General features: G+C 49.3%; 10 protein-coding genes across 10 annotated transcripts; 7 read left to right on the top strand and 3 right to left on the bottom strand.

The window, feature by feature from the left end:
* Window positions 1–686: 686 nt before the first annotated feature.
* On the top strand, window positions 687–3,203 carry N7477_008568 (fungal specific transcription factor domain-containing protein; the record flags this gene model as incomplete). Its single annotated transcript, XM_056970231.1, is given in 4 exon segments — window positions 687–831; window positions 849–900; window positions 964–1,252; window positions 1,308–3,203. 4 exon segments carry the CDS (start codon window positions 687–689, stop codon window positions 3,201–3,203), a joined length of 2,382 nt encoding a protein of 793 aa, XP_056820263.1.
* Window positions 3,204–5,598: 2,395 nt separating this feature from the next.
* N7477_008567 (HXXEE domain-containing protein) lies at window positions 5,599–6,258 on the top strand (the record flags this gene model as incomplete). The annotated part of the gene is made up of 1 exon (XM_056970230.1): window positions 5,599–6,258. One exon carries the CDS (start codon window positions 5,599–5,601, stop codon window positions 6,256–6,258), a length of 660 nt encoding a protein of 219 aa, XP_056820262.1.
* A 1,588-nt stretch (window positions 6,259–7,846) lies between these two features.
* Window positions 7,847–8,683, top strand: N7477_008566 (amidohydrolase family protein; the record flags this gene model as incomplete). The annotated part of the gene is made up of 1 exon (XM_056970229.1): window positions 7,847–8,683. One exon carries the CDS (start codon window positions 7,847–7,849, stop codon window positions 8,681–8,683), a length of 837 nt encoding a protein of 278 aa, XP_056820261.1.
* Window positions 8,684–10,523: 1,840 nt separating this feature from the next.
* N7477_008565 (zinc-dependent alcohol dehydrogenase family protein) lies at window positions 10,524–11,627 on the top strand (the record flags this gene model as incomplete). Its single annotated transcript, XM_056970228.1, has 2 exons — window positions 10,524–11,034; window positions 11,101–11,627. The coding sequence occupies 2 exons, from the start codon at window positions 10,524–10,526 to the stop codon at window positions 11,625–11,627; spliced, it is 1,038 nt and encodes a 345-aa protein (XP_056820260.1).
* Window positions 11,628–12,923: 1,296 nt separating this feature from the next.
* N7477_008564 (alpha-hydroxy acid oxidase) lies at window positions 12,924–14,257 on the top strand (the record flags this gene model as incomplete). Its single annotated transcript, XM_056970227.1, has 5 exons — window positions 12,924–13,018; window positions 13,167–13,269; window positions 13,326–13,481; window positions 13,620–13,824; window positions 13,953–14,257. The coding sequence occupies 5 exons, from the start codon at window positions 12,924–12,926 to the stop codon at window positions 14,255–14,257; spliced, it is 864 nt and encodes a 287-aa protein (XP_056820259.1).
* Window positions 14,258–15,103: 846 nt separating this feature from the next.
* N7477_008563 (uncharacterized protein) lies at window positions 15,104–15,464 on the top strand (the record flags this gene model as incomplete). The annotated part of the gene is made up of 3 exons (XM_056970226.1): window positions 15,104–15,244; window positions 15,302–15,366; window positions 15,419–15,464. The coding sequence occupies 3 exons, from the start codon at window positions 15,104–15,106 to the stop codon at window positions 15,462–15,464; spliced, it is 252 nt and encodes an 83-aa protein (XP_056820258.1).
* Window positions 15,465–15,702: 238 nt separating this feature from the next.
* Window positions 15,703–17,403, bottom strand: N7477_008562 (uncharacterized protein; the record flags this gene model as incomplete). Its single annotated transcript, XM_056970225.1, has 2 exons — window positions 15,703–17,004; window positions 17,059–17,403. The coding sequence occupies 2 exons, from the start codon at window positions 17,401–17,403 to the stop codon at window positions 15,703–15,705; spliced, it is 1,647 nt and encodes a 548-aa protein (XP_056820257.1).
* A 702-nt stretch (window positions 17,404–18,105) lies between these two features.
* Window positions 18,106–19,732, top strand: N7477_008561 (cytochrome P450; the record flags this gene model as incomplete). The annotated part of the gene is made up of 2 exons (XM_056970224.1): window positions 18,106–18,510; window positions 18,575–19,732. 2 exons carry the CDS (start codon window positions 18,106–18,108, stop codon window positions 19,730–19,732), a joined length of 1,563 nt encoding a protein of 520 aa, XP_056820256.1.
* Window positions 19,733–20,215: 483 nt separating this feature from the next.
* On the bottom strand, window positions 20,216–21,712 carry egl3 (putative extracellular endoglucanase/cellulase; the record flags this gene model as incomplete). Its single annotated transcript, XM_056970223.1, has 2 exons — window positions 20,216–21,522; window positions 21,586–21,712. The coding sequence occupies 2 exons, from the start codon at window positions 21,710–21,712 to the stop codon at window positions 20,216–20,218; spliced, it is 1,434 nt and encodes a 477-aa protein (XP_056820255.1).
* Window positions 21,713–22,770: 1,058 nt separating this feature from the next.
* N7477_008559 (NRDE family protein) lies at window positions 22,771–23,779 on the bottom strand (the record flags this gene model as incomplete). The annotated part of the gene is made up of 2 exons (XM_056970222.1): window positions 22,771–23,664; window positions 23,714–23,779. 2 exons carry the CDS (start codon window positions 23,777–23,779, stop codon window positions 22,771–22,773), a joined length of 960 nt encoding a protein of 319 aa, XP_056820254.1.
* Window positions 23,780–23,805: the final 26 nt, after the last annotated feature.

The raw sequence follows: 23,805 nt of genomic DNA, 5'->3' as shown, positions 1-23,805 counted from the left end.
ACAAATGTCTCAGTGGTAGAAATTGGAGGGCGGTTCATTCACCAGTTGCAACGAAGCAAAATATACGAGACTACTCTGCTCCCGCCTCTTTTTTTCAGCTCATCTGGCGTAACAATTCCCAAGCACTGAACCCAAATAGGGAGTGTAACCTTATGAGAAGCGATAATACGCGGCTCTGAGGTACAATGATGAATTGGGAAAATGGAACACACCATGAATTACGGAATTGATCATCTGAAAATTATTGCCGCAGTGATGGCGCTCTAGCAGAAAATGTTCTTCGAAAACGCATGCCATCTAGTTCCCTTGGAATCAGTCGTGGACGCCTACTATATCTGGTCCCTCAGCTTCGAGTTCGTAGTAGTTTAGAGCCTACCGGGTCGACAAAGCAAATAAAGAAACGAATACAACGCAATAGACACTTTGGACAAATCTTGGTCGACTTGTCCTTGTAACCAAAACCCTTCCCAAGATGCTACTGATAATTCTATGAGTGCTAGCGGGTGTTATTCTGCCGGTGTTGACCTGACGCGGCCAGGAGTCTTGATGACGTCAGGGACGGAATCCTCCGGGCGGAGCCATCCAAAGTTGGAGAAGAAAAAAAACGTTGGAGCAAGAAGTTGGAGGGGAAATTCCTGTTCAGGAATCGACGCTGTCTGAACAAGGGCCTTTCCCATTGCGTCCCCATGGCCAGAGGAAGACCTGAGCTACAGGTCGCGCCATGCCGGTTTTGCAAAAAACAATTCAAGCGACTAGAACATCTGCAGAGACATGAGCGGATTCGTTCGTACCCTACCTTCCTTACACAGCTGAAGGTTGCCTTGGCCATAGGTATTAACTCACCCCAGATACCCGGGAAAAGCCATTTACCTGTCAATGCGGTCGCACATTCGCACGGCGGTAAGACAATCTAAGCGGTCACTCTCGTAACCCAGACTTGACATCTGATTGATCACTATATAGGGACCTTCTTAGTCGCCACGATCGGCTATGCCATCCACCTGATGATGCTGAAGAGCCCACGCCATTGCGTACACCTTCACCGCATGTGCAAACACAAGACGAAGTCAGGTTCGCATCAGACTCGCATGAAACGTTCGGTAACAGCCCATCCCGAGATAGACCAGGCCCGACGGCACTTGGGGACAGTCTCCCGCCATCCTATCCACCTGGTGTTTCTAATGTTGATGACTCGTTTGAGATTCTGAACGGGCAGGATCCCTGGACCGACGATGTGTTTTCCTTCAATAATGTCATTCCCTCTCACTTTCTGCACGGACATCTCGCTATGCGATCTTTTCCAGCAGTACCCTGTCCAAAATCAACCAGTGAACCATGGTGATATGACATACACACCAGACCTGGAGGACTTTGCTCCATCTCACGAATTTCAATTCTCGGTGCCTGCGAATCCGACAACGACGCAAGACCCACCGCTTCCTCCTCGTTTCCCTTCGGCTGACGATCAATTGCACAATACCAATCTCGATGCGAGACTAGGTACTGTTCAGTGCCCTTGGATATTGTCCTGTACAGCCTACAAGCGCATTTTGGAACAGGTGGCGCAGAACTCGTCATGCTTGCCAAACTTCAAGACCCCGTCTAAATTCACTCTTGTCCGTTATCTCGAAGGCTACTTTCGTGGATTCCATGATCATCTACCTTTCATCCACCTGCCAACATTTGATCCAGCCACCGTCGAGCTTGAGCTACTTTTCGCCCTTGCTGCCGTTGGTGCGGTGTATCGTTTTGAACACGCAAAGGGCCACGAGCTCTATAATGCAGCCCGATGCCTGGTTGACCGAAACTTCTACAACCACAGACAACACGCCATGAAAACAATGACTGCTGGGCTTGCACATAGTGGACCAAAGAGAGCTTTCGAGGCAGCGATGAACCCACAGAATCGGCCTCAACATGAGCCCCATGAACATGGAGACTCCTGGTTTCAAGAAGAGGGGACTTCAGGCACGTGTCTTCAAAGAACACAAGCAGTTCTCATTCTTATGGCCATGAGCGCATGGGGAGAAAAGGCGCTGGCTCGAGACAGTTTGGCCATGGGGAGTCAACTTGCGGTGCTTGTGAGGGAGCTTGGAATCAGTCAGTCAGATGATATGACCGGTTTAGAGATGACTTGGACGTCCTGGGTCATGCATGAGCAGAAGCGACGCACTTTACTGGTCGCTTATATTCTGTTCAATCTTCAAAGTATCACGTTCCACATCCCACCTTTAATTCTCAACCAAGAGGTCGCACTCTGTCTGCCATCCTGCGAGTACGTCTGGAGAATGGATTCCTCGGCAGCTTGGGACCTTTATCGCCAAACTTCATCCGCTCGCGAAAATGCTTTCAACATCACACTGGATCGGTTGCTCCACGGTCGATCTGTTTCCGACTATGGTGCCATCTCGGCCTTTTCGAATTATGTGCTTATACACGGACTCGTCCAGAAAATATACCTTGAACACCAAGCTGCGACCTGCCTTCCTCACAGCCCCTCTCCGATGGATTCGCGGTTATTCAAATCATTAGAGGTGGCTTTGCGATCCTGGCAATCATCTTGGGAGGCGACATATGAATCGACGCTCGATCCTTGTTCCCCCAAAGGCCCTCTAGGATTCAATGCGACCGCTCTGCTTCGTCTTGCATACATCCGACTGCATACACATTCTGGGTTGTGTCATGATCTGATTTCCGTGAACCCTACTCAGATTGGAAAACTCTTCTCGAATTATCTTCCTCCTCGCTCTCCATCAATGGACCGGGCGATTTTACAATGCATTCACGCTTTAAGCATTCCAGTCCGCGTCGGCATTTCATATGTTGCAAGGACCCAAAGTCTGCACTGGAACATTCAACATTCAATATGCAGTCTAGAATGTGCATTTCTTCTCACCAGGTGGATGCAAACGATTGCTAGGGCTGTCCGCATCGAAGGATTGGGGGTTCTTCGTGCCGATGAACGGAAACTACTTGCTATGATGACCAGTCTGGTTCGAGAGACCCACCTTCAAGACTCGCTGGAATATGAGGAAGATCATTCGACACACATTACTCGCCTCGCGGCTTCAACTGCTCGTTTGTGGGCGGAAGTCGCAAGTGGTGTGCACGTCTTCGACCTCGCCCATCGTATCGGGACTTCTCTGTCTGTTCTTGCCGATGTCTTGGAATCTCAACTTCCTCCACGATGTCATAATTCTTAATTTCTGTGATCTTTGTACGATTTGCTTGCGGCTAGGAGCCAGGCCAGGCCAATTTTAATATGAGGAAGGTCCCAACCTACGACTAGATGGAGCGGAAGGAGATGATCATAAGAGTTACGTGTCAGAATTATTCACACATCTCCAAAGTGATTTTGACGGACCTGTTCCATCGCCAGCTCTTCAGATATTGGTTGTAGGAATTTTTCAATCTCATGGACCCGAAAAGAGTTTTGTGGGTTGACTTGGTGCGCCGAAGTGTATTCCCAATATGATGGATACCAACCAGCAGTTTCCCAATCAACAATACCAATAATATCATCTCTATGAACAAGAATGTTGAGACTGCTCAGGTCGCCATGTGTAAATACCAAAGGCCAAACCTTGCTTTGCTGTTTGATATGTTCCTGAATTTCAAGGTCTATCCTTGAATCAAATTCTATGCCCATGCGTAAATGCCGATGGAAGTCCTGGACGCTATTAAAGGGACCGAAGCGCAAGGAAGGGCCCAGAACACGACAGTCAAAAAGTGATCCGCCATCAACAGAAGCAACTGTATCGCCTTCTGGCGGCTGAAGTTCCCGCATCTCGCGGATTTTCTCAGCTAATTGCGAAAGAAGTTTCGCCTTTGAATCCTCACTTCGATTAACCCAGCCTTTGCTAATAATATCTCCCCGAATCCTTTCCATCACGATGTACGTCCACCCAGATCGAGTAAATGCACATAAAACTCTCGTATGAATCGCATTGTCGATGCTTCAGATAAATGAACGCGACGCCCATACTTGACGCATATCCCATCCGTTAACATGAGAACGTTTCCTTCTCGAGGTCGAATACGCTTGTGGATTTGGATCGCCCCAAGTGTCAAATACCGATGCCAAAAGTTGCTCTTGAATTGCTTAGGTGCAGGAAATGAAGCAGTGGATGGAGAGGAGGGAGGCCCCTTTTTACGCGACGACATTATAATTATGCTCAACAGGAGGGAAACGTTCAAGAGAATGTTTTGGGAAGATTTCGCCCCTGAACTGCGAAAGGGACTTAGTATTGGATGTTTAGCAATATAGTAAGCCAAGGGTTATTGAAAATGGGACAGTATCAGAGAAGAGAGTCTTTATAGGAAGTCATAACTGATTTATCCCTAAGGACAGGTTGGAAGGTGTCCTTAGTTCCCTTTCACGTGATATCACATGAGTCGGGCTTACTCTCGGGCCGGCTGAATTGTGTTTGATTTGTTAGAGCAGCCGTTGGAAATATTGGTGGTTGGCTAATGGCGACTGGACCGCTTTCCGAGCCTTCTATCTGCAAATTTTTAGATGAGACGATGAACCATGGTCCCGGAATCCTATTCCGACTCGTCAGGGAAGCTCCCAGTAATTCAGTGTTTATCAAGGTGATAAAACTCTGATGTCTTGGAATTACCTTTAAGGCCTAAATAGTGACTGCAGACGTTCAATTGGTGAGTCGACCCAATCTTCAAAATTTGGCTTTTACTCTTAGAAATAGCAGACCGCACAAGACGTATATGTGTGCCATTGCTTTTTTTCAAAACTAGGAAGACCAATATCCTCGGGAGACTTGCCTTTCTATTGGCGACCAGGACCTCTCATGCACGCTTTATTACATGGTAGCAGTCCCTCAATAATAGTCGGTGCTCGGAAGCCTTCGCCTCCGTGTTCTTTCATTTCCGGTTGCGGGGTCTGACTTACATCGGACCGACCACTTCTTCCTATAGTCTATGACCTCGAGCGGAGAACACAGTGCCCAAGGGGAATCAAAAGTGCAAGACAATCACGTAGTAAATGTCGATCATCGTGTCGTTCAGAGTTCTGGGGCCGGTTGGCGGATCAAGTTTCACACTCGCCGTGGTAGCTTTCGGATAATCCGAGACCAGACCAGACCTGTTTCTTCTCTGGGGATAACGGAAATAAGCTGAAAAGCCAAGAATTTCGAAGCTATTTAAGGTCCCATATAGTGGCGAAAAGAAGAAGTCGCAGAATGTGCGTAAAGATGATCATTTTCAATCGGGGCGGGTCAAACACTCGACCTCGGATTAACGCACACTATTGATGGAATTGGCATGAAAAGGTTCAATCGGGTCTGCCCTACGTGGAATTGCGGGCTTCGGACTTAAGAGAACAGTAGTTCCGAGTCTCCGGAAAAGACAACTTCCGTCATCGATAGAAAGCTATAAGGTGTCAGAAATGTGGACCCAGGAAAGGACAGACGGAGCTACACGCTTCTACTTTGATATGGGGCTCTTTCTGGACCCTCCGGTTGCGCCAATTCTCAAAATTTAAGACCAACTCGCCGCATCGCGTCCAAGCGCTCAAATCATCACCATCTATATATATTCAAATTATTTTTCGAGATTGAATTATCCGATCTCACCGCCGAAATGCTCGACTTTATTCGCCATCACTGGTACGACCTTGGTGTCATATCATTCTTCCTTTCCATTCGATACTTCCATCTTAATCGGCGCAACTTGACTACTTGCCAAAAGATCCTTCTCGCCAATTTTATGACTGTCTTAGTTCATCAATTTGAGGAATATCGCTTCCCGGGAGGGTTCCCAGCAGCGATGAACATCGGTGTTCATGACAGCTCACGACCCGATCGATTCCCCTTAAGTGCCAACTCCTCGACCCTCACCAATGTGGTGGCTACTTACGGGTTCTATCTTCCGCCGATATTCTTTCCAGAGCTCGTCTGGTACGGGCTGGCGCCTATTTTATTCGGATTCGGACAGTTCTTCATCCATGGTATTAACATGAACATGGAGCTGGGTTCGACCTACAACCCAGGGCTCGCATCAGTCATTTTGCTTCATATTCCTATCGGTTACTACTACATTCGCCACATGACGGAAATTGGCAAATTGACGGGGCGACAGTGGGCTTTGGGTCTTGCCTATGGCGCTGCGTTCTGGTATCTGATGCTTATTAAGTCTACATTTGGCTGGCTTGTTGATTACGACTCGCCGTATCCGTTCTACCCTTCTGAAATGCAGCGTGGAGGAATGGCAGCTTGGCTTGAACGCGTCCACAATGTTTGAGTGAGGGTTAAAGTCTATTTGCTTTCCTGGCATTGAGAGCTGCGGTGGGCTCCCAGAAGCGAAGCTCTAGAGCTCTTACAATTTCCAATCTTTCCTATGTGAAGAAAAGTTGGGTACACCTAATAGGTAGATTGATGGTGCTGGAAGCGAGAAAAAGTTGATTTATTGAAGGATTGTGTGTCGAAGTAAGCTTCCAATTTTCTTAAATACAGAAACCATACGCAATTTTGTCTGTAGTCAATACTCCGAATTCGAATTAATCTACTAGAAGCCCAGGCTTTCGGACCTGCATGACGATTATTAACTTTGTTTCTCACAAAATGGCCGGCTTATACTTCGACTTCATTTCGATAACTTTTGCTTGAATACTTCCACAGAAATCTTTTGACAGGTTTCGATAACAATTCAAACTGCCGAGGTAATCAATGAAGCAAGCTACTTACAACGGCCCTTCTGTGTAACTAATTACCATGCCAAGTGATGCTCTTGTCCTCTAAAAACTCCTGCAAGCCCTAAATTGCGTTCTGTCTTCCCCATCCGCTACTCTCAACGCCTCCCTGCGGTTCATTGGCTATTCAGATCCATCAGTACTCATAGATCACAGAACGTTTTTAAACTTCTTGCATCTCACTTGTATATAGCGCGATGTACTTGAGATGGACTTATCCGTATTACAAATGACGCTCAAGCTCGAAGCCACGCTCCATATCCTTCGTATGTATGCTTGCGTTTAAATTATAAGCAGACTGATTTCCAAGGTCAATTCCTTGCTCGTCTGTGTTCAAGATGTAAAGACGGGCACTTGGACCGATCGACTCTTCACCTGGAATGCGAAATGTATCTGTCGCCTTACCGTCGACAGATACAACTTAACACTAGCGAAGTAGAGCCTCTGTTCTTGTAAGTGACTTCTCCAAATACAAGACAAAAGTTCTTAGATACTGCATCTTATAGTATTTCAAAAACATGTTAAGCGATATCCTCAGTCGCAGCACAGCCCCCGATACCTCGTGCCGTGAGCGCTTTCGCTGCGTTGATGAGCGCAGCTGTGAAGCTTTCTGCAATGCTTTTGTTCGCATGGCGCCCCTGCTATTACCGCGAGCATCAAATTGACTCGGATGATCCGAGACTATTGCCACCAGGTTGTGGGTCCCATATGGGCTCCCCTCGGTCGCGGAGTCGTTGCGGACCAGCGGCTTCCTTGGCCTCCATTCTGCAGATCAATGAATTCAAATTCCCTAGTGAGCCCGTTTCAAGGGCCCTAGTCATGTTCAGCATCATTTATTGGATCGACATGTCGGCCTTTATAACCACCAATCGTCAACCTGAGCGCATTTTGAGCGATTGGCTGATGATGACTTGTGTTTATCCGACGCCGACTCCTCCGTTCCTTTGACAAGTATCTGTTCGGTCAGCTTTTTATCTCCCGTATTTGCCTTCGCACAGGCTCTGATCTCATCATGATTCCTTTGATCGCCCTTGAGGAGCATTACGTCTCGTCAGCAGTCCTCCATGTTCAAAAATTCGACCGTTATGTCAATTTTCCTCCTCATATTCCAACCAAATTGAAGTCTCTCGCGAAGAGCGAATGCAGGATCTTGACAATGGAAACATATCAGTCCAAGTCATTTCGCATGGTCCTGGTATCCGACCTTCGGCACTCTGCGCTGCAGCTAACGATAAGCTGGCCTTGGCTGTCTCTGAAAACCCGAGAATGATGGGCTTTGCTATGCTTCCCATGGATGACCCTGCCGCTGCTGTGAAGGAGTTGGAACGTTGTGTCAAGGTCTTGCATTTCATTGGCGCACTAGTGGACAATCACGTAAACGGGAAATTTTACGAAAATGTACGTTTTTGGCCAGTGTTTCAAAAAGCAGAGGAACTGAAGGTCCCGATTTATATCCATCCCTCCTTTCCGACTGACGAGCTATCAAAGCATTATGAGGGCAACTTTCGCGGCAATGACAAAATAAGCCTTGCCCTTGGTGCATTTGGTTGGGGATGGCACTCCGAAATTGCTTTGAAAATCCTGAAGCTGTTCGCTAGCGGCTTCTTTGATCGCTTCCCGAAAGCCAAAATCATAATTGGGCACATGGGAGAGATGATCCCCTTCCAGCTCGAGAGAATCATTACTTCCTCTGAGAGCTGGGGGCTAAAGCGAGGATTGAGGGAAGTGTGGACCCAGAACATATGGGTTACGACGAGTGGCATGTTTGCTCTTCCTCCCTTGGCTTGTTTGTTACAAACCATCGATATCAGCCACGTCCTGTATAGTGTGGATTATCCATTCTCTTCGAACGAAAAATGCCTAGCCTTCTTTGAGGAGGTACAGAGAAGCGGCTTACTTTCGGCGGACGAGTTGGAGAAGTTTGCATACCGCAATGCCGAGGATCTGCTAGGGGTGAAGGTAAATAGAAGTTTGTAAACTGAATAATATTTATTACAGTTCGAATGTGATTACTTCTTCATAATCTCCTTGTGAAGAATTGCACAACCTAGAAGAGAAAAGAGCCAACAAGAAAGCCAATTTTGGTCATTACATCTCTGCAGCATCATCCGAGAAGGCTACCAAGCCCCCTCAGTGCAAACACGTTTAGCGCAATTCCTTAGTTTCATGCAAGCTTCTATGACTGGATGAGCGATCCATTACTCTGCTTCGACCACCATCGGCGTTCGGTCCTTATCAGCTCCGTCTGCCGAGTCAGCGTCATATCTGTATGCGTATCGTTGTCTCATTGGTTGTGGGGAAGAGACCCAAATAAGTTTTTTTGAGCTTCGGAGAGGAGAATCAGACAGGGTTTGAATAGCCCTTGTTGTTTCTCTGCGACTTATGCATGTTTTAAACTTCAACACACCATTTAGGATGACAGTCGACTTCAAACAGGATGCCATCCTTCTCACATGTGCTCGTGGCAAGCAATGTTCGCAGTTGATCACCCTTCTTTACGGGAAATGAAACGTCCTTGCGTAAAGTTAAATCGAGATTTTCTAAATCCGAGTGAAGTTTTGTCTGTTGAAGTGTATATATAGGGCATAATGTAACAAAAAAAAGCGGTACTGAATCCTTTGGGCTAACTTCCGTTCGTTCTAGTTTCAAGGACATCAGATAAAAGATCCTTGAATTCATGAAAAGTAGAGATGAAAAGTAGAGAGCTATAACGGTCCTCGGTAGGTCTTCCGATCAAACGGTCTAGGCTATATTGTCTAATCGGAGCATTGATATTTTTAATACGGGGCGAATAGGCGACCAGTTGAGAGATAAACGCGATAACCTTCGAGTATATAACTTCTATATCCATAACTAAAGGGAATCTATTAGGGAAGCCATGTGAGATATTGCAGAGCTCGGATCTACTAAAGTAGGAACTAGTCAACTGGAGTATCTTAATACCTTCTACATAACTGTCTATTCTAGGAAAGGTTGGACTAGGTAAGGGATAAGACGATGAGACATAAGAGCACCACTTGGATGACTGAATGGGACCGAATTAAAACTTGGAGAAGGAGAAGAGAATAGTCTAGTATACATGCATCTGCCTTTTGTATCTCTGTGGGATTAATCAGATTTAGTCAATTGAAATGCCAATACCTCCCAAGTGGTGATACCACACATGCACTCATCATGGAAATAGATGTTCGTCAGTCGGCTTGATGACTGAGACATTATCCGCTTTCTGGGCTCGGAAGTGGGGTCGGTGGAGATTTCCTACCCACCCGATGCTTGGTAATTTGGGGTAGAAATTCAAGGCATGTCATGGGACAATTATACATACCGTGGACAGATAACTTGTTAGTATTTGCGCTCTAGTATTTTAATAATACATCTTAGAGCCCAAATGCGGAGATAATTCACGTAAATAGGCGGCGATGAGTAGCATTTGGGGCGTTTTCCCAAGAAATGCCGGAAAAGGCAATGAAATGAAGTCTAAGTAGGTGAGTGCAGGAAATTGCCTCAAGAAAATTAAATCTAACGAATCCAAATTATTGAGCTCGTTTCAAACGTGCAGCATGAAGAGATTGGTCATAATTGGAGGTGAAATTATATAACATCTCGGAGACTTCTACCTTAATTGTAATTTTTACCCCTCAGAGGCAGAAAGCTGTGTACCTCTAGGGTGTAAATAAAGTTGTGACGCAAGCGAGCTGAAAAGACATATATATAACCTGGGTAATGTCGTCCAAAGCTGGTGATCTAGACGCCCATCACAGTTAAGTTCTTAACACAATCTACTACCTGCCCGCTCTGCTTTACATTATCCATCGAGATGGCCAAGCACACTGTTCTCCGACTCACTAAGCAAGGTCACTGGGATAACCTTGCGGAGTTTCAAGAGCCTCGCCCGTCAGCCGGGAAGCATGAAGTTCTCGTCAAAGTTCAGAGTGTGTCGTTGAACTTCCGAGACATCGCCATTGCGACCGGCAAATATCCCTTTCCGGTGAAAGAGAATGTTGTCCCGGGCTCCGATGCAGCCGGCGACATCATTGAAACCGGCGAGGGAGTCTCTGGATTCAAGAAAGGCGACAAAGTCGTCATTACCTTTGACCTTGCGACCTTGTACGGACCGATCAAGTCATGGCACAATGGACAAGGCGGCCCAATCGACGGCGTCTTGAGAGAATATGTCTCTGTGCCTGCCTCTACTGTGGTCAAAATCCCTGAGGCTTCCACTCTGACTTACGCCCAATGGGCTAGTGTCGTCTGCACAGGTACCACGGCCTGGAATTCGTTGTATGGAAACAACCCATTGAAACCAGGACAGACTGTTCTTTTCCAGGGTAAGACATGATCAGTTTTCATTAATTCGACATAATGAGGGACTACAAACTAACTTCCTTTTCAAGGTACGGGTGGTGTGTCTATCACTGGTCTTGCATTGGCCAAGGCTGCTGGCGCAACAACGATCATCACATCCTCCTCGGACGAGAAGCTTCAACTGGTCAAAGAAAAGTACGGAGCTGATTACGGGATCAACTATAAGAAAACCCCTGACTGGGCATCCGAGGCCCGGAAGATCACTGGTGGTCAGGGTGTTGATTACATTCTGGAGAATGGTGGCTCAGGAACCATCAAGCAATCTCTTGAAGCGATCGCTTTCGGTGGTGTCATTTCAGTCATCGGATTCCTTTCAGCTGCGCCTCAAGAGGAAATGCCCGACGTTGCGTCCCTTGCACTGGGCAAAGGAGCTGTGGTCCGTGGCATTATGGTCGGATCAAAGCAGCAAATGGAGGAGGCCATTCAGTTCATCGGTCAGCGAAACCTTCCGGTGCCGGTAGAGAAGACTTTCAAGTTCGGTCGTGACCAAGTGGTTGAGGCGATGAATTATCTTGTTGGTGGTCAGCACATTGGCAAGGTTTGCATTGACTTTTGAGCACTAAGGCCACGGTGGACTATGTAAACGAAGGCAAGCTTCTTCCGCTCACAGTTGGAAGTCATCTTGGAGACTTGCTTTAGAGATAGAAAAATAAGCATAGAACAAAGAAGTATTTTGAGAAAAGTTGTTCAAACTTGTTGTAGCGTGATGCAGCTCTGAGCCTAGCTCCAAATACTCAGATTCCAATACTCATGTTATGTCAATAGAAGTTGTGTAACACTCCATGGTCCATCCATGGTCCATGCAGTCAGAAATCATGCACCGAATTGAGGGCAGACCATCCTTCGTATGTTTCATGTTGTATAGCCGGCCACACTGGAATTATCGAGTCTATGGCGCTTTCTTGCTCTTCCTCATCGCTTGAAACACTTCCGAGCGCCCTCGTGCGAGAAACTTGCGTAGATCAGTGGACATTTTGTTTTACTTGTACAAGGATATGCGGATTTGAGATCATCAGAGACATCATTAATAGTATCCGAGCTTCCAAATCCATTTGAGGTGCATATTTCAAGAAACCCGTGGATAGGCTCCGCTAGGTCGTCATCTAGACTCAATTTTGCTCCAAATAGGGAACAACACTATTGACTGCAAATGCATTCACTTGATGGGTAGCTCGGAGCTGCATTCCCTAACATTTTGTCTTGGGAATTTCTCTCTGTTGTGGGTCCAACGATTTAGGCAAGCGATTCCATTACGATATACTCACCCTCCAAAAACCTACTCCGCAAGATACGAAGGTCAGTTCAATTTCCATTGAGATCAAGTATATCTATACCTTCAAGTCGGGGAAAGTGATATCCAATTCCCCTCCGTCACCCACTTCGGTGTCATCACCCCATCAACCCCAACAGATACAGCAACAATATGGCAGACCTCGGCGGTATTATGGTGGCCTTGATCACCCCCTTTACAGACGACAAGAACAAGATTGACGAGTCACGTCTGCAAGCGCACATCGAGCACATCATCAAAGCGGGCGTGCACGGCCTCGTTCCGGGGGCAGCACAGACGAGTTCACTACCATGACCACAGCCGAGCGTAAACAGCTCACAGAGCTGTGTGTCAAGTTCGCCGCAGGGCGTGTCGCCATCAGAATTCCATGATAGGAAGTCGACTCAATCTATGAATTTGTAAGGTCATTGGGAGCCCATTCAATTAGGATAACAGCTACATCCGCGGCCAGCGGGCTACTGGTGAGTACAATACTTATTTGCATGGCTGCTCGCTTTTCGCTCCGATGTCTTCTGTTTTCGATATCATCGTGGACATCCACCCGTCCGGCACGTAACCAAGATGTCGCTTCGGGGCGAATCTATTCATAAAGATGTATGCTGCATCGCTGACCTGAAGGAACTGGGGAAGCAAACGGCTCTCTCCCATGGTCCGAGGTAAGATAGCAGTTTGATCTTGCATTCGCGTGCCCCAGTACTTTGATACTAATTTCTACAGACTACTATAATGAAGGAGCTATGGATCTAATTACGTGCGTTCCTCCCTTCACTAAGGCCACTACATTATCTGACTTTGCTTTCATAGTCTGCGCGAAAACGAAGCCGCTTTCGACCGCTACAAGATCCGACCACGAATCTTAGCCAACGTCGAAAAAATCGACACAAGCACAGAGGTTCTCGACCCCGAGGTATTGTTTCATTCTCAACTGTCGTCTAGTTCCTACAGCTTCTTACTATTGGGCAGGTCAATCTTTCTTTCGGCTTCAGCCTGGCCGCCTCGCATAAATTAGCACACCCCGACGGAGAACTGGCGACATCCCGGGCAGCAGCCAAATTCGGAATTTGCATGGGTTCGTCATCCTATGCGACATACCCTGTAGAAGAGGTTGCCGCGCAAGGTGTGGGCAACCCGTATTTCATGCAGATGTGAGTTTTGAAAGATCGTTCAATCACATTACAGTTGCTCGATCGCGCAGAAAGTATGTGATCCGAAAAGAAAAAGCTTGACATTGAACTAGACTTATTTATCTCCGCAGAGGCGGGGTACAAGGCGCTTTTCCTATCAGTGGATGCACCCGTGCTGGGCAAGCGACTGAACGAGTACCGCAATGAATTTCGCATCCCGGAGGACATGGAGTATCCCGACATTCTGAGCAGCGGTACTGACGTCTTAGATCGCACTGACTACGGTAATATTGCCTTGTTGAAATTTTGTGGATCACGATTGACCCCTTTAGACCCTAGTCTGGACTGGGAGAGCGCGATTCCATGGCTCCGGAAACATACATCCACTGAAAATCTGGCTAAAAGGAGGTTAGCGTCCCCATTTTATTGGACTGGCTGAGCTTCATTTTATTGACACGGCTTAAAGTTTGTTCCCCTGAGGACGTTGAGCTTGCGATTCGGTACAAGATCGACGGGATCGTGGTTTCAAACCATGGCGGTCGTCAACTTGATGGCGTTCCGTCAACGCTTGATGCGCTGAGAGTATGCGCTCCTATTGCCAACGGACGAATACCCATCACTATTGATGGTGGTATTCGTCGCGGGTCGGATGTGTTCAAAGCGTTAGCTCTTGGGGCTAGCTATTGCTTCTTGGGGAGAATTCCCATCTGGAGCCTAGCTGTGCTGTTTTTCTTTCCGTGTTTATTTTGGGCTCCTGCTGACTTTGCATAAGTACGGTCAAGAAGGAGTCGAGCTGGAGATTAAGATCTTGCGCCAAGAGCTGATGATCACGATGGCTCTTGCCGGGTGAGTTCCTCTCCTGAGTGATATCCCCTGCAAAGGAAATTCGCGGTACTAATCCCATCATAGATGCCGCACCATCAGCGACATCCGCAGATGCTATTTGTCAGTGTTGCGTTCTGACGGCGTTCTCGCGAAGCTGTAAGGTCAGCACTAGCTCTTCTTGTGATCCAAACACCCGATCAGCGACTCGCAACCAAGTGGGCCGCCAAGGGCTTGGCGGTCCGCCCATTCAGACAGGGCTGACGGAGTCAACCGCACTTTTTTTTCCCGTACAAACGTGGACGATCCTGCAGGGCGAACGGGTCAAATGGGTCAAGAGGGGCGGAGTAGGCATCTGTTAGTATCAAGAACCATGGAATCCAAGCCGAATATAGCCTCAAACTTCGGCAAGTAGGTATGAGTGAGGCTTGTTCAGTGGCGGTGTGTTTAGCACCAGCCCCAGAGTGTCGCAGTAGGCAGCACTATTCCACTTAGTCCCGCGCTATATTTGGCAGTTTCATGCATTGAGAAATGCGTATTCGGGTGCCTGTGGACTCCATAAGAAGAATAGTTGGGGCGCTAAATGATTTATTAGGGAGCCGATCCTCCACATCGAAAGGACCACTAATCTCCTTTTTTTTTTGTTTCTTCTTAGGGTCTTGCTGATCCTACCTAAATCCTTCCTGATCCCCTCCCCCGAGATTCCGTGTTATTTAAACCGTTTCTCGCCCGGCAATCTGATTACCTTTCGATTGGCATCCCTCTTGCACCCTCTCATATCAAGCATCATTCATCATGTTCAACTTCAACCTCTTCAAGTCCTCCACCGAGGCTGAGACTGCCAACGAGAACAGCTGGAACTCCAACACTATTGCTATGCAGCAGCCTACCAGTCCTGCCGCTCCTTCTACCAACCAGGTGGTCTCCGAGCAGCCCGTACGTGATATCCGTTGACACTCACATTGTGTGAAACGCGACTAATAATTTCTTTAGGCTGGTCAGGAGCAGATGCAGATGCAGCTGCGTGGTGGCGGTGGCGGCGGCTTGTGTTGCGGAATGTAAGTATTCGCTTGGGTTGAGGTATTTGGTGCATATTCTAATATGTCTTAGTTGCGCCGGCCTTGCCTGCTTCGAATGCTGTGAGATCTGCTGCTAAACACCCAGTACGATTCGAGCGGGATGAAAGAGAACGGAAGATTGAGAATGAATATCGGGCACACTTTTTGAGACCGCTATGAACTAGATTCGTGGTACTCTCGTCGCATCACACGTCTTACACGATATACCCAATGATAATTATGCAGTGATGGATCGCACTTTAGACTTGAATTCTGATCATTCCCTATCGTATCTCATAGTATCGTAGCTTTCTAACGCTCAGGTTGCCAGAAAGCTCATATTAATGGCCGTTTGTGGATAGCCGCCCGCAGAGCGGCATCGACGTCCCACAACTTAAACCCAGGAGCGCGGCCGAGGATTCGAAAATTGGCGAGGAGCACTGTCTCGATCAGCATATGTATTGTTTGAGAGTAAAACGAGAGACCTGACTCACGATCAAAGAAACATTCAGCGTCCAGGGCATAAGTCGATTTGGTGAGATATCCAATCCCGCTCATGTCAACTGGCGAGGTTCCTTCAGAGGACATATAATATTGAGATGTGGATCCTTCGGGCGAGAACCCGTGCAGTAGACCGACTGCAGAGGCTGGCACATCCAGCCACAGTGAGGAACCATTGAGCACAACCCCATAAGATTCGAGATATCCTTGAACATCGTGGCAATCAAACCATTCACCCTCCAGATCGAGGGAGCGTAGACGATCTTCATTGCTCATCGCCTTCTCCTTGCGGCCGATCCAATCTTGCAGATCCGGCTCCGCATCCCCACTCCAATCTTCATCCCAATCTTGGATCCCGCCTCGCCGTAAGATCCGAGCTAATCTTCGAAGAATCTTGCCCGGTCGCCGAAAGTTCTCGGGGTAAGCTGGTCGGCCGTCTGGTCCAACCCGCGGATAGTGTGTACCCGCACCACCGAGTTTGTAAAACGGCAATTTGTTGGTTTCGAGCGAATTGCCAATCTCGCTTTGCAAGGTTCGCCGGATGCTGCGTCGGACTCCCGGCATGTCTTGAATGCATGGCATTAGTCCGAATATTCTGGTCATAAGGCTGGGGTCGGCATGTGGGTCGGTAAGCCAGCGGTGTGTATGTTCCAAACAGAAGCGCTGAAGGCGTCTGGAGAGGTCAGATTCTTGATAACTGTAGGTGTAGATGGTCGTGGAAGGGAAAAGACGGTTGAGTAGGGGGGATGGTGATCGTGCATGTGGACGTGTATTTCGTGAGCCTTTCTTGTCATATTGATTCGAGTGTACATCCTCGATGTTTCTTTCTGCGCGCGAGACTTGATATCCAAAGACATCGCGAGAATTCGCCAAGCTGCGATCGGGCTGGCAATGCTCCCGAGAGGATAAGCGGGTCTTGTAGATCTCCGACAGTACTAACTGCCTGGCGCGAGTGAGGCCGTCGCTTTGCGACCCAGCTGCAGTAAGAGCGTGGATCTCCTCTTCCGCACCTAGAATACCTGCAACATTCTGCAATGTCTGTTCAAGAACTTCTACACGGGTCTTGAGCCCCTGAATCGTCGCCTCTTTCTTCTGTCGATACGTACGCTGCGCGCGACGGATCTGTAATCGCCGGCCCTAAAGACGGCATCAGCAAAAGTCTCTGAATCCAATCGGGTACCGTTTTAGTACCTCGATTGCAGCGGCATCTTTAACTGTCTCCAGTCGGGGGCGGCCTCGTTTCCGGGTCGGGCGCTCCACAGGCGGGTCCCTGACCTCGGGCACCTCGGGCTTCTCCGATTCATTCGCTTCCTTCGCTTCCCTTCGGGAGGGCCGTTTTACGCGGACTCGTAGGCGCGGGCCCGAGTTACCCTCGGGTTCGATCGCTTCTCCTGAAACGGGCGAGTCAGGGGTATCATGGCTTTGCGGAGTCTTGATCTCGGGGTGGATGTGGTTTTGCGTTAGCTCCAGATAAGATCGTGCGGACAGCGTGTCTGTTAGCGCGTGGTCGGATGGCGAATCGTCCGATTCTTGCATTGGGACGGGTGAGAATTGAGACCGAGATGATGATCAGGATCAATCCTCGTACAAAAGAATCGAAGATGGGGTTCACCTAAGTTGGACATGGGCGGGATATTATCAAAAGCAGATGTTGAATAATCGCATTAATCGCGACCTCGGCAAGCGACCCACTTTCCAGGGGCTCTGACCCAATCGTCAGGAGACTTGGTCACTGTGCGTCGAGCTGCAGCTCTTGTACTAGCTCTAATCATCCTGGAGGCGCATTGGAGGCGGACTCCCAGACGCCCAAGGCCAACTTTGCCACCAGCTTCCAGTCCCTGCAGAAGGCGGCTTACGGTGGACACTCTGTGGCACCATTTCTGGTCATAACCTTATGCAGACTGCTCTGACCATTAGTCCACCTTAGTTCAGATTAGATGGTTTCGATCGAGTACAGTACTGTAGACGGAGATTTAAATGAGCAGGTACCCACCTAGAGTGCGAAACGAACCCGTCCATCCACACCGAGTTAAAGCGAGGGACGATCAGATCGGAGGAATTACAAACAGAGCGAAGTCCGACAGATGATTGAATATGACCTCCGCTACATCTCCTATTGGCCCTCCATCATGGATCATCCTGTTCGCGAACAATCTCCACCCTGGCACAGGCCTCGGCCGTCACCGCAGTTAAATATGCCCGACTTCCCCGTTCTAATACGAGCACCTTTGCGCCACTATGACTGCCAACTTCATCGTAGGCTTTGCGGCAGCGGCTGTGGTCCTGCAGGTTATTCGCCTGGTGCTGGCCTCATGGCAGCACTCGCGCAAAGCCAAAAGCTTGGGCTGTGGAAGTCTGCCCAGCTTTCCCAGCAAGGATCCTCTAGGCATCGATAATTTGAAACAAACGCTCGCGGCAGACAAGGAAGGCTTGGTACCGTCGTTGACAGAGAAGCGCGTCCAAATCATCAGTGAGCGGGAGAACCGCTACGTCAGTACCTACAGCATTCGCAACCTCGGTCGCAACCACATCTTTACTATCGACCCCAAGAATATCCAGGCCCTCCTGGCCACTCAATTCAAGGATTTCGAGCTTGGCCAGGTTCGCCATGCGAGTATGCATCCCTTGTTAGGAACTGGTATTGTAAGTTCCCGGTTCTTGAAATTGGTTAGTTCGCCAATATTCAAGGTACTGACTCTATGTACAGTTCACGGCCGATGGCGAGGAATGGTCGCGATCTCGTGGATTGCTGCGTCCGCAGTTCACTAGAGATCAGATCAGTCAGCTGGATTTGGAGGAAGAGCACGTAAAGAAGGCGATGCAGGCCCTGCCCGTTGCAGCTAATGGTTGGACCGCAGCGACGGATATCCAGTCGATCTTCTTCCGTTTGACAATTGATTCGGCCACCGAGTTCTTGTTCGGCGAGAGTGTCGAAAGCCAATTGGGAGCGATCAACGGCCTCCAGCGCCCCGAGGATTCCTTCGCCGCATACTTCGACAAGTCCCAGTGGGTCTGCGCCCAGCGATCTCGTTTTGAGAAGCTCGCCTTCCTCGTGAACAACAAGGAGACTCGTCACTCGGACAAGCAGGTTCATGACTTTGTCGACAAATTCGTTCACAAGGCCCTGCAGTCCGTTGAAAATGAGAAGCCCGCCGATGAGGAAAAGGCCAACTACGTCTTCCTGAATGCCCTTGTGGCTGCCACCCGCGATCCCATCGAGCTCCGCTCTCAGCTGCTGAACATCCTGTTAGCCGGTCGTGACACCACTGCCTCGCTGCTCAGCTGGACTACCCTGATGTTGGCCCGTAACCCCGAGGCATTCCGCAAGCTGCGCGAGACCATCATCTCCGAATTCGGCACCTACTCATCTCCCCGCAACATTACCTTCGCCTCGCTCAAGTCCTGCCAAGACCTGCAGTATTGCATGAACGAGTCTCTCCGCCTGTTCCCCGTCGTCCCTTTCAACCGTCGCGCTGCCCTTCGCGACACCACTATCCCCCGCGGCGGTGGTCCGGATGGCCAGTCCCCCGTTTACGTTAAGAAGGGCCAGTCCGTCATCTACAGTACCCATGTCATGCACCGCCGCAAGGACTTTTGGGGTCCGGACGCCGACGAGTTCAAGCCCGAACGTTGGGCGAACCGTAAGGCTGGCTGGGAGTACATTCCTTTCAACGGTGGCCCGCGCATCTGCATTGGCCAGCAGTTCGCTCTCACCGAAGCTGGTTATGTTCTTGTTCGTCTGCTTCAGCGCTTCGATGAAATCGAGGATATCAACGCGCATCAGCCGATCCGCTGGGGTTTGACTTTGACTAGTTGTCCTAAGGATCTGGTGACTGTGCGCATGCACCAGGCTGATGATGCTTAGAAGTCTGCGTAATTAGTACTGTACAGATTGGAAACTTGATTTTGGGTGATCTTGGAAGTAATTTGGGATTCTGCATTGATTGTGGGACTGGGGGACTTAGCGATGTCTTAATATGCGTGATTTGCATGCATCGGTGCGGCAAATTGGGCCTACGATACGACGTTACGATCTAGTCACGTACGTTTGCACAAACAAAATTTAATTCTTCTTCAATGCAATCAAATTGGAAGTGTTTCAGGAACCCTGAAATAGTAAGTGTCATATGCATTTGAAGGGGGACGAAGGCCTGAAACAGCACAGCCTGAAGGAGATATATGGTGCGAAGGATGACTGGCAAGTGAAAAAAAAATATTTTTTTGATGATAAATGTAAATAGTAGAATCGAAATAAAATATACAGGTACGGACCAAGTCCACTGAAGTATCAACCAATGTTCAAGTGTCCTCTCTCCACATAACTCCATTGCCCACAAGGATGGAGCATCTAGACACACTGGTAGTAGTAAGGGTTCTGCTTGACGCAGGTGTAGGGGCTCTCGCAAGAGGTGGCACCGGTCCAGTTAATGCCACCGCACTGGTAGTAGTGCTGAGCGACGCTTCCGCTAGGAACGGCAGAGACGCTGCTGGTAGGAGCAGCGGAGACAACAGGCGAAGGAGACTGGACGCTGACCATGGTGGTAGGGACGCTGGTGGGCACAACGGAGGTAGCAGGGGCGCTGGTCTCAACGGGTGCGACGGACAGAGTAGCGGATTCAACAGTGCTGGACACCTGGACCTGGCTGTCGGGGGTGGCAGTGGTCACGGCATCAATGGTGGAGGTGGTGGAGGTGGAAGTCTCGACGGCACTGGCGGTGGAAGTGGAAGCGGAGGTGGAGGCGGACGAGGAGTCGCCAACGAAGTACTTCTCCAGGATGGGCAGGTAGGTCGAGTACGCAGGGCCGCTTGAAGGCTCCAAGCTGTACATGTAGCTTCCCCACCAAGGACCGGCACTCCACCATGAAGCGCCCATCCAGACGTCGGTGTTGTCGGACATGTAGGAGAGCATGCCCTCGACAGCGGCCTCACAGTCCGCGTTGACACCACCGGCAAACTCACCGATGACACCCTTCTTGCCATTCTTCTTCAACCAAGCAGTGGCGGACTGAAGGCGCTCCTGTCCAATAGTGGAGCTGACACATGTCTCGGAGGTACCAGAGCTATCGGAGTCGAGGTACTGATGCATCTCGTAGACGATCTTGTCCTCGGTATCGGTCAAGCCGCTCAGGTTGTCGTTGGTGTTGGTCCAAGACCAGGCGCCAGAGTAGGCGTTACCCTCGACGAAGATGTACTGGCTGGTGGCGCCAGCAGCACGGATACCGTTGATGGCAGCCTGGTTGAGCTCCAAAACAAGGCTCTGCTCCATGTCATGGTACTCATTGTTGGTGTCGAAGACCACCTTCTCATTGTCGGCGAACTCAGCCGCAACGGTCTTCCACCAGCTCTGGAAGTTGGCGGTGGATTCGATGATACTGCCACCGAATCTTCCATAGTTGTGGGGGTCAAGGACGGCATAGGCACCGCTGTCAGTGATGAAGTTAACAGTCTTCTTCAGAGCAGCCAAGTAGGTCGCATCGGGGGTGGCGGTGATGCTGCCCTGGGTCAGACGCTCCATCAGGAAAGGAACACGGAACATGTTCATGCCCTTGTTGCGCAAGATCTCGATCTGAGAGGTCTCGGGCCAGGTGTAGTCGGTGCCCAGGGTTCCGGGGATGTTTGAGCCGAACTCAGCACCAGACTCGCTGACACCGACCCCTATCGTCTGTTAGTCTTCCATTGGGTACATATAGATTGACATGCATTGAGGAAAACACGTACAGGTGAAACCACTAGACCGCTTCTTGACGTCGACATTGCGCTTGGAAGGAATGACCTCTCGGCCCTTGGGGTAGGCACAGACTAGGCTGGCGGCGCTGGCGGCAAGAACAACGTTGGTGAACTTCATCTTGAATGATTGTATAGTTGAAAGAGAGTGTGGGTGTCGACTTTGTCGAAAAATGAACGAATGAAAGGAAGCAAAAAGGAAGGACAGATCAAGAACCAGTCTCGATGATTGTAAAGAAGGTATGATGATCAAAAGAAAGAAAGTCCCAAGACGGTTGAAGCCTCATGTTATATAGCAGGTTCGGCAGCCTGAGACAACCTGGGAGGGGTCCAACAATCAAGGCCCTCGGGTGGGCTCTCGGTCTCGGACTAACAGGCATCTGACACACGGAGTAGATTCGTGGTTCGAGCCCCCCCGAGAGAACAGGATCGTCGTGCCGATGCTTGACCTGTCACGGCCATAGTCCCGGCGGAGGCTCATATGCAGCAATATTGCAGTTTGCGCCGAATGAATTTGTCTAGTGTTAGAGTGTAAACCAGTGCGGGTATTCAGCCAGCTTCATTGGACCACTAGGGCCACCACGGGGTCCCTAACGGTCATGCTATGTCCATAGCTTAGATTAATTCCCCGCAGGATTCGGTCGTGGCGAGGGAATAGTCAGGTTAGGCACCGTGTGGTGGGTGAGAAGGCTTTGATGGGACGTGGAGTGGAGCCAACGAGCAGGCTCTCGGGGGGGTGAGGGTCATTTCCCTCTGCGATATGAACTCATATCACCAAGCCATAAGTGGAATATCAAGTGGAAATTATTCCGGTGCATCAAGTACGCAAGTGGACTGGGCCTTTCCCTCTTAGGGACGTGGCCGAGACCGAAAGCGCCGAGTAGATGGAATCGCTAAAGATGAAACACGGCGGATCTTTTCGCGTGGCCGGTGAATCCTTGCGCACTTGGCCTAACTGATTCTAACATTCCGTGGCAAAATGATCCAGATGAATTAGGTGAATTCAATGAAAGGAGAAGTAATGCTAATATAAAATTGATGTCAATTACACCGATTGAGATGGACTATGTCAGGGGCTTGAAATGGGCTGGAGAAAAAATGAACACCACAATCCCGTCGCTGAAAACCATGTAGGTCGTCACATCATCACACATCATGTCTACTTTCATTATTGCCATATCAATGACCATTTCTGCTCGCTGTCTCGGGCTGAATGGTAAATTCGAAGCATTTGTCACCTTGTCCGACCGGGATCGCGTGGGCTTGGTTGTCGTATAGCGTTCGCTCTAAGTACCGCACACGTCCATTTGACTGCACCAGGAGGATAGTCTGTTTCTGCGTACCATAAGGTCCACTGAAAAACCTTGGATCCATAGGGCCATCCGACGGCGACTTCTTGTTTTCGTCCTCCGCATACGCTGCCGCCACTTCAGTCCCGACAACTGGGACAAATATACTCTTCGGTATGAGTGGAACATAATCGTCGAGGCTGCTTTCCTTCGGCAAGCGAGGCAGAGTATCAGTACTCAGCACCTGAAGTAGACGCTCCAGCAGAGCATCCTCATCCTCCTGGGCCTGGGTATGCTCTTTGATAGCCGCCTCCATGAGCTTCTCGCCTTCAATGATCTTTGGCCAGGTTCGATCTTCGAACCTCGTGTTGCTGAGCCCGCGAGTTTGATTCTTCTCGGAAGCCACCCAGATGACCTGCTCCATATTATGAGAACGATTGGAGACGATGGCCAAAGGCTCATTGACATAGCCGCACACAAGACTGAATCCGCCCACCTGTTTGGCTTCGGGACTGGCAACCATCGACTGCACGAACTCAAGTGTGGTCTGCTGCTCCGCGGGCGGGCTCGTCAACCAACTGTTGACGATCTTCCCACGACTGTGCCAACCAATAGCCTCGGCAGACTTTTGCTCACGATAGTTGGTGAGGACTGCAATCTTACCGTGTTTGGTAATTCCCATCCAGGTTCCGTGCTCGGATCGGGCTAAATCGCGCGAGCCGAGGACAAAAGAAGATGGCTCAGGCCACCAGTCCGGAGACGAAGTCGGTCGATGGAGGAATTCCTTGATGCCGTCAGCTCGAGCATCTCACGTAATCAATACCCGAACATACATCTCTATTGTCTATGACGATTAATGAATAGAGGGGGTGCGCGGTTGAGATCAGCGCGATGCACATCGTTGCAAGGTGAGCAAGTAAGGAGT

Source organism: Penicillium maclennaniae (assembly GCF_028827695.1).
Source record: "Penicillium maclennaniae strain IBT 15551 chromosome Unknown utg000007l:1.0-4884863.0:1.0-4888362.0, whole genome shotgun sequence".
Lineage (NCBI taxonomy): Eukaryota > Fungi > Ascomycota > Eurotiomycetes > Eurotiales > Aspergillaceae > Penicillium > Penicillium maclennaniae.
Note: the sequence above shows the minus strand (reverse complement) of the source record. Positions and strands in the feature narration are given on the sequence as shown.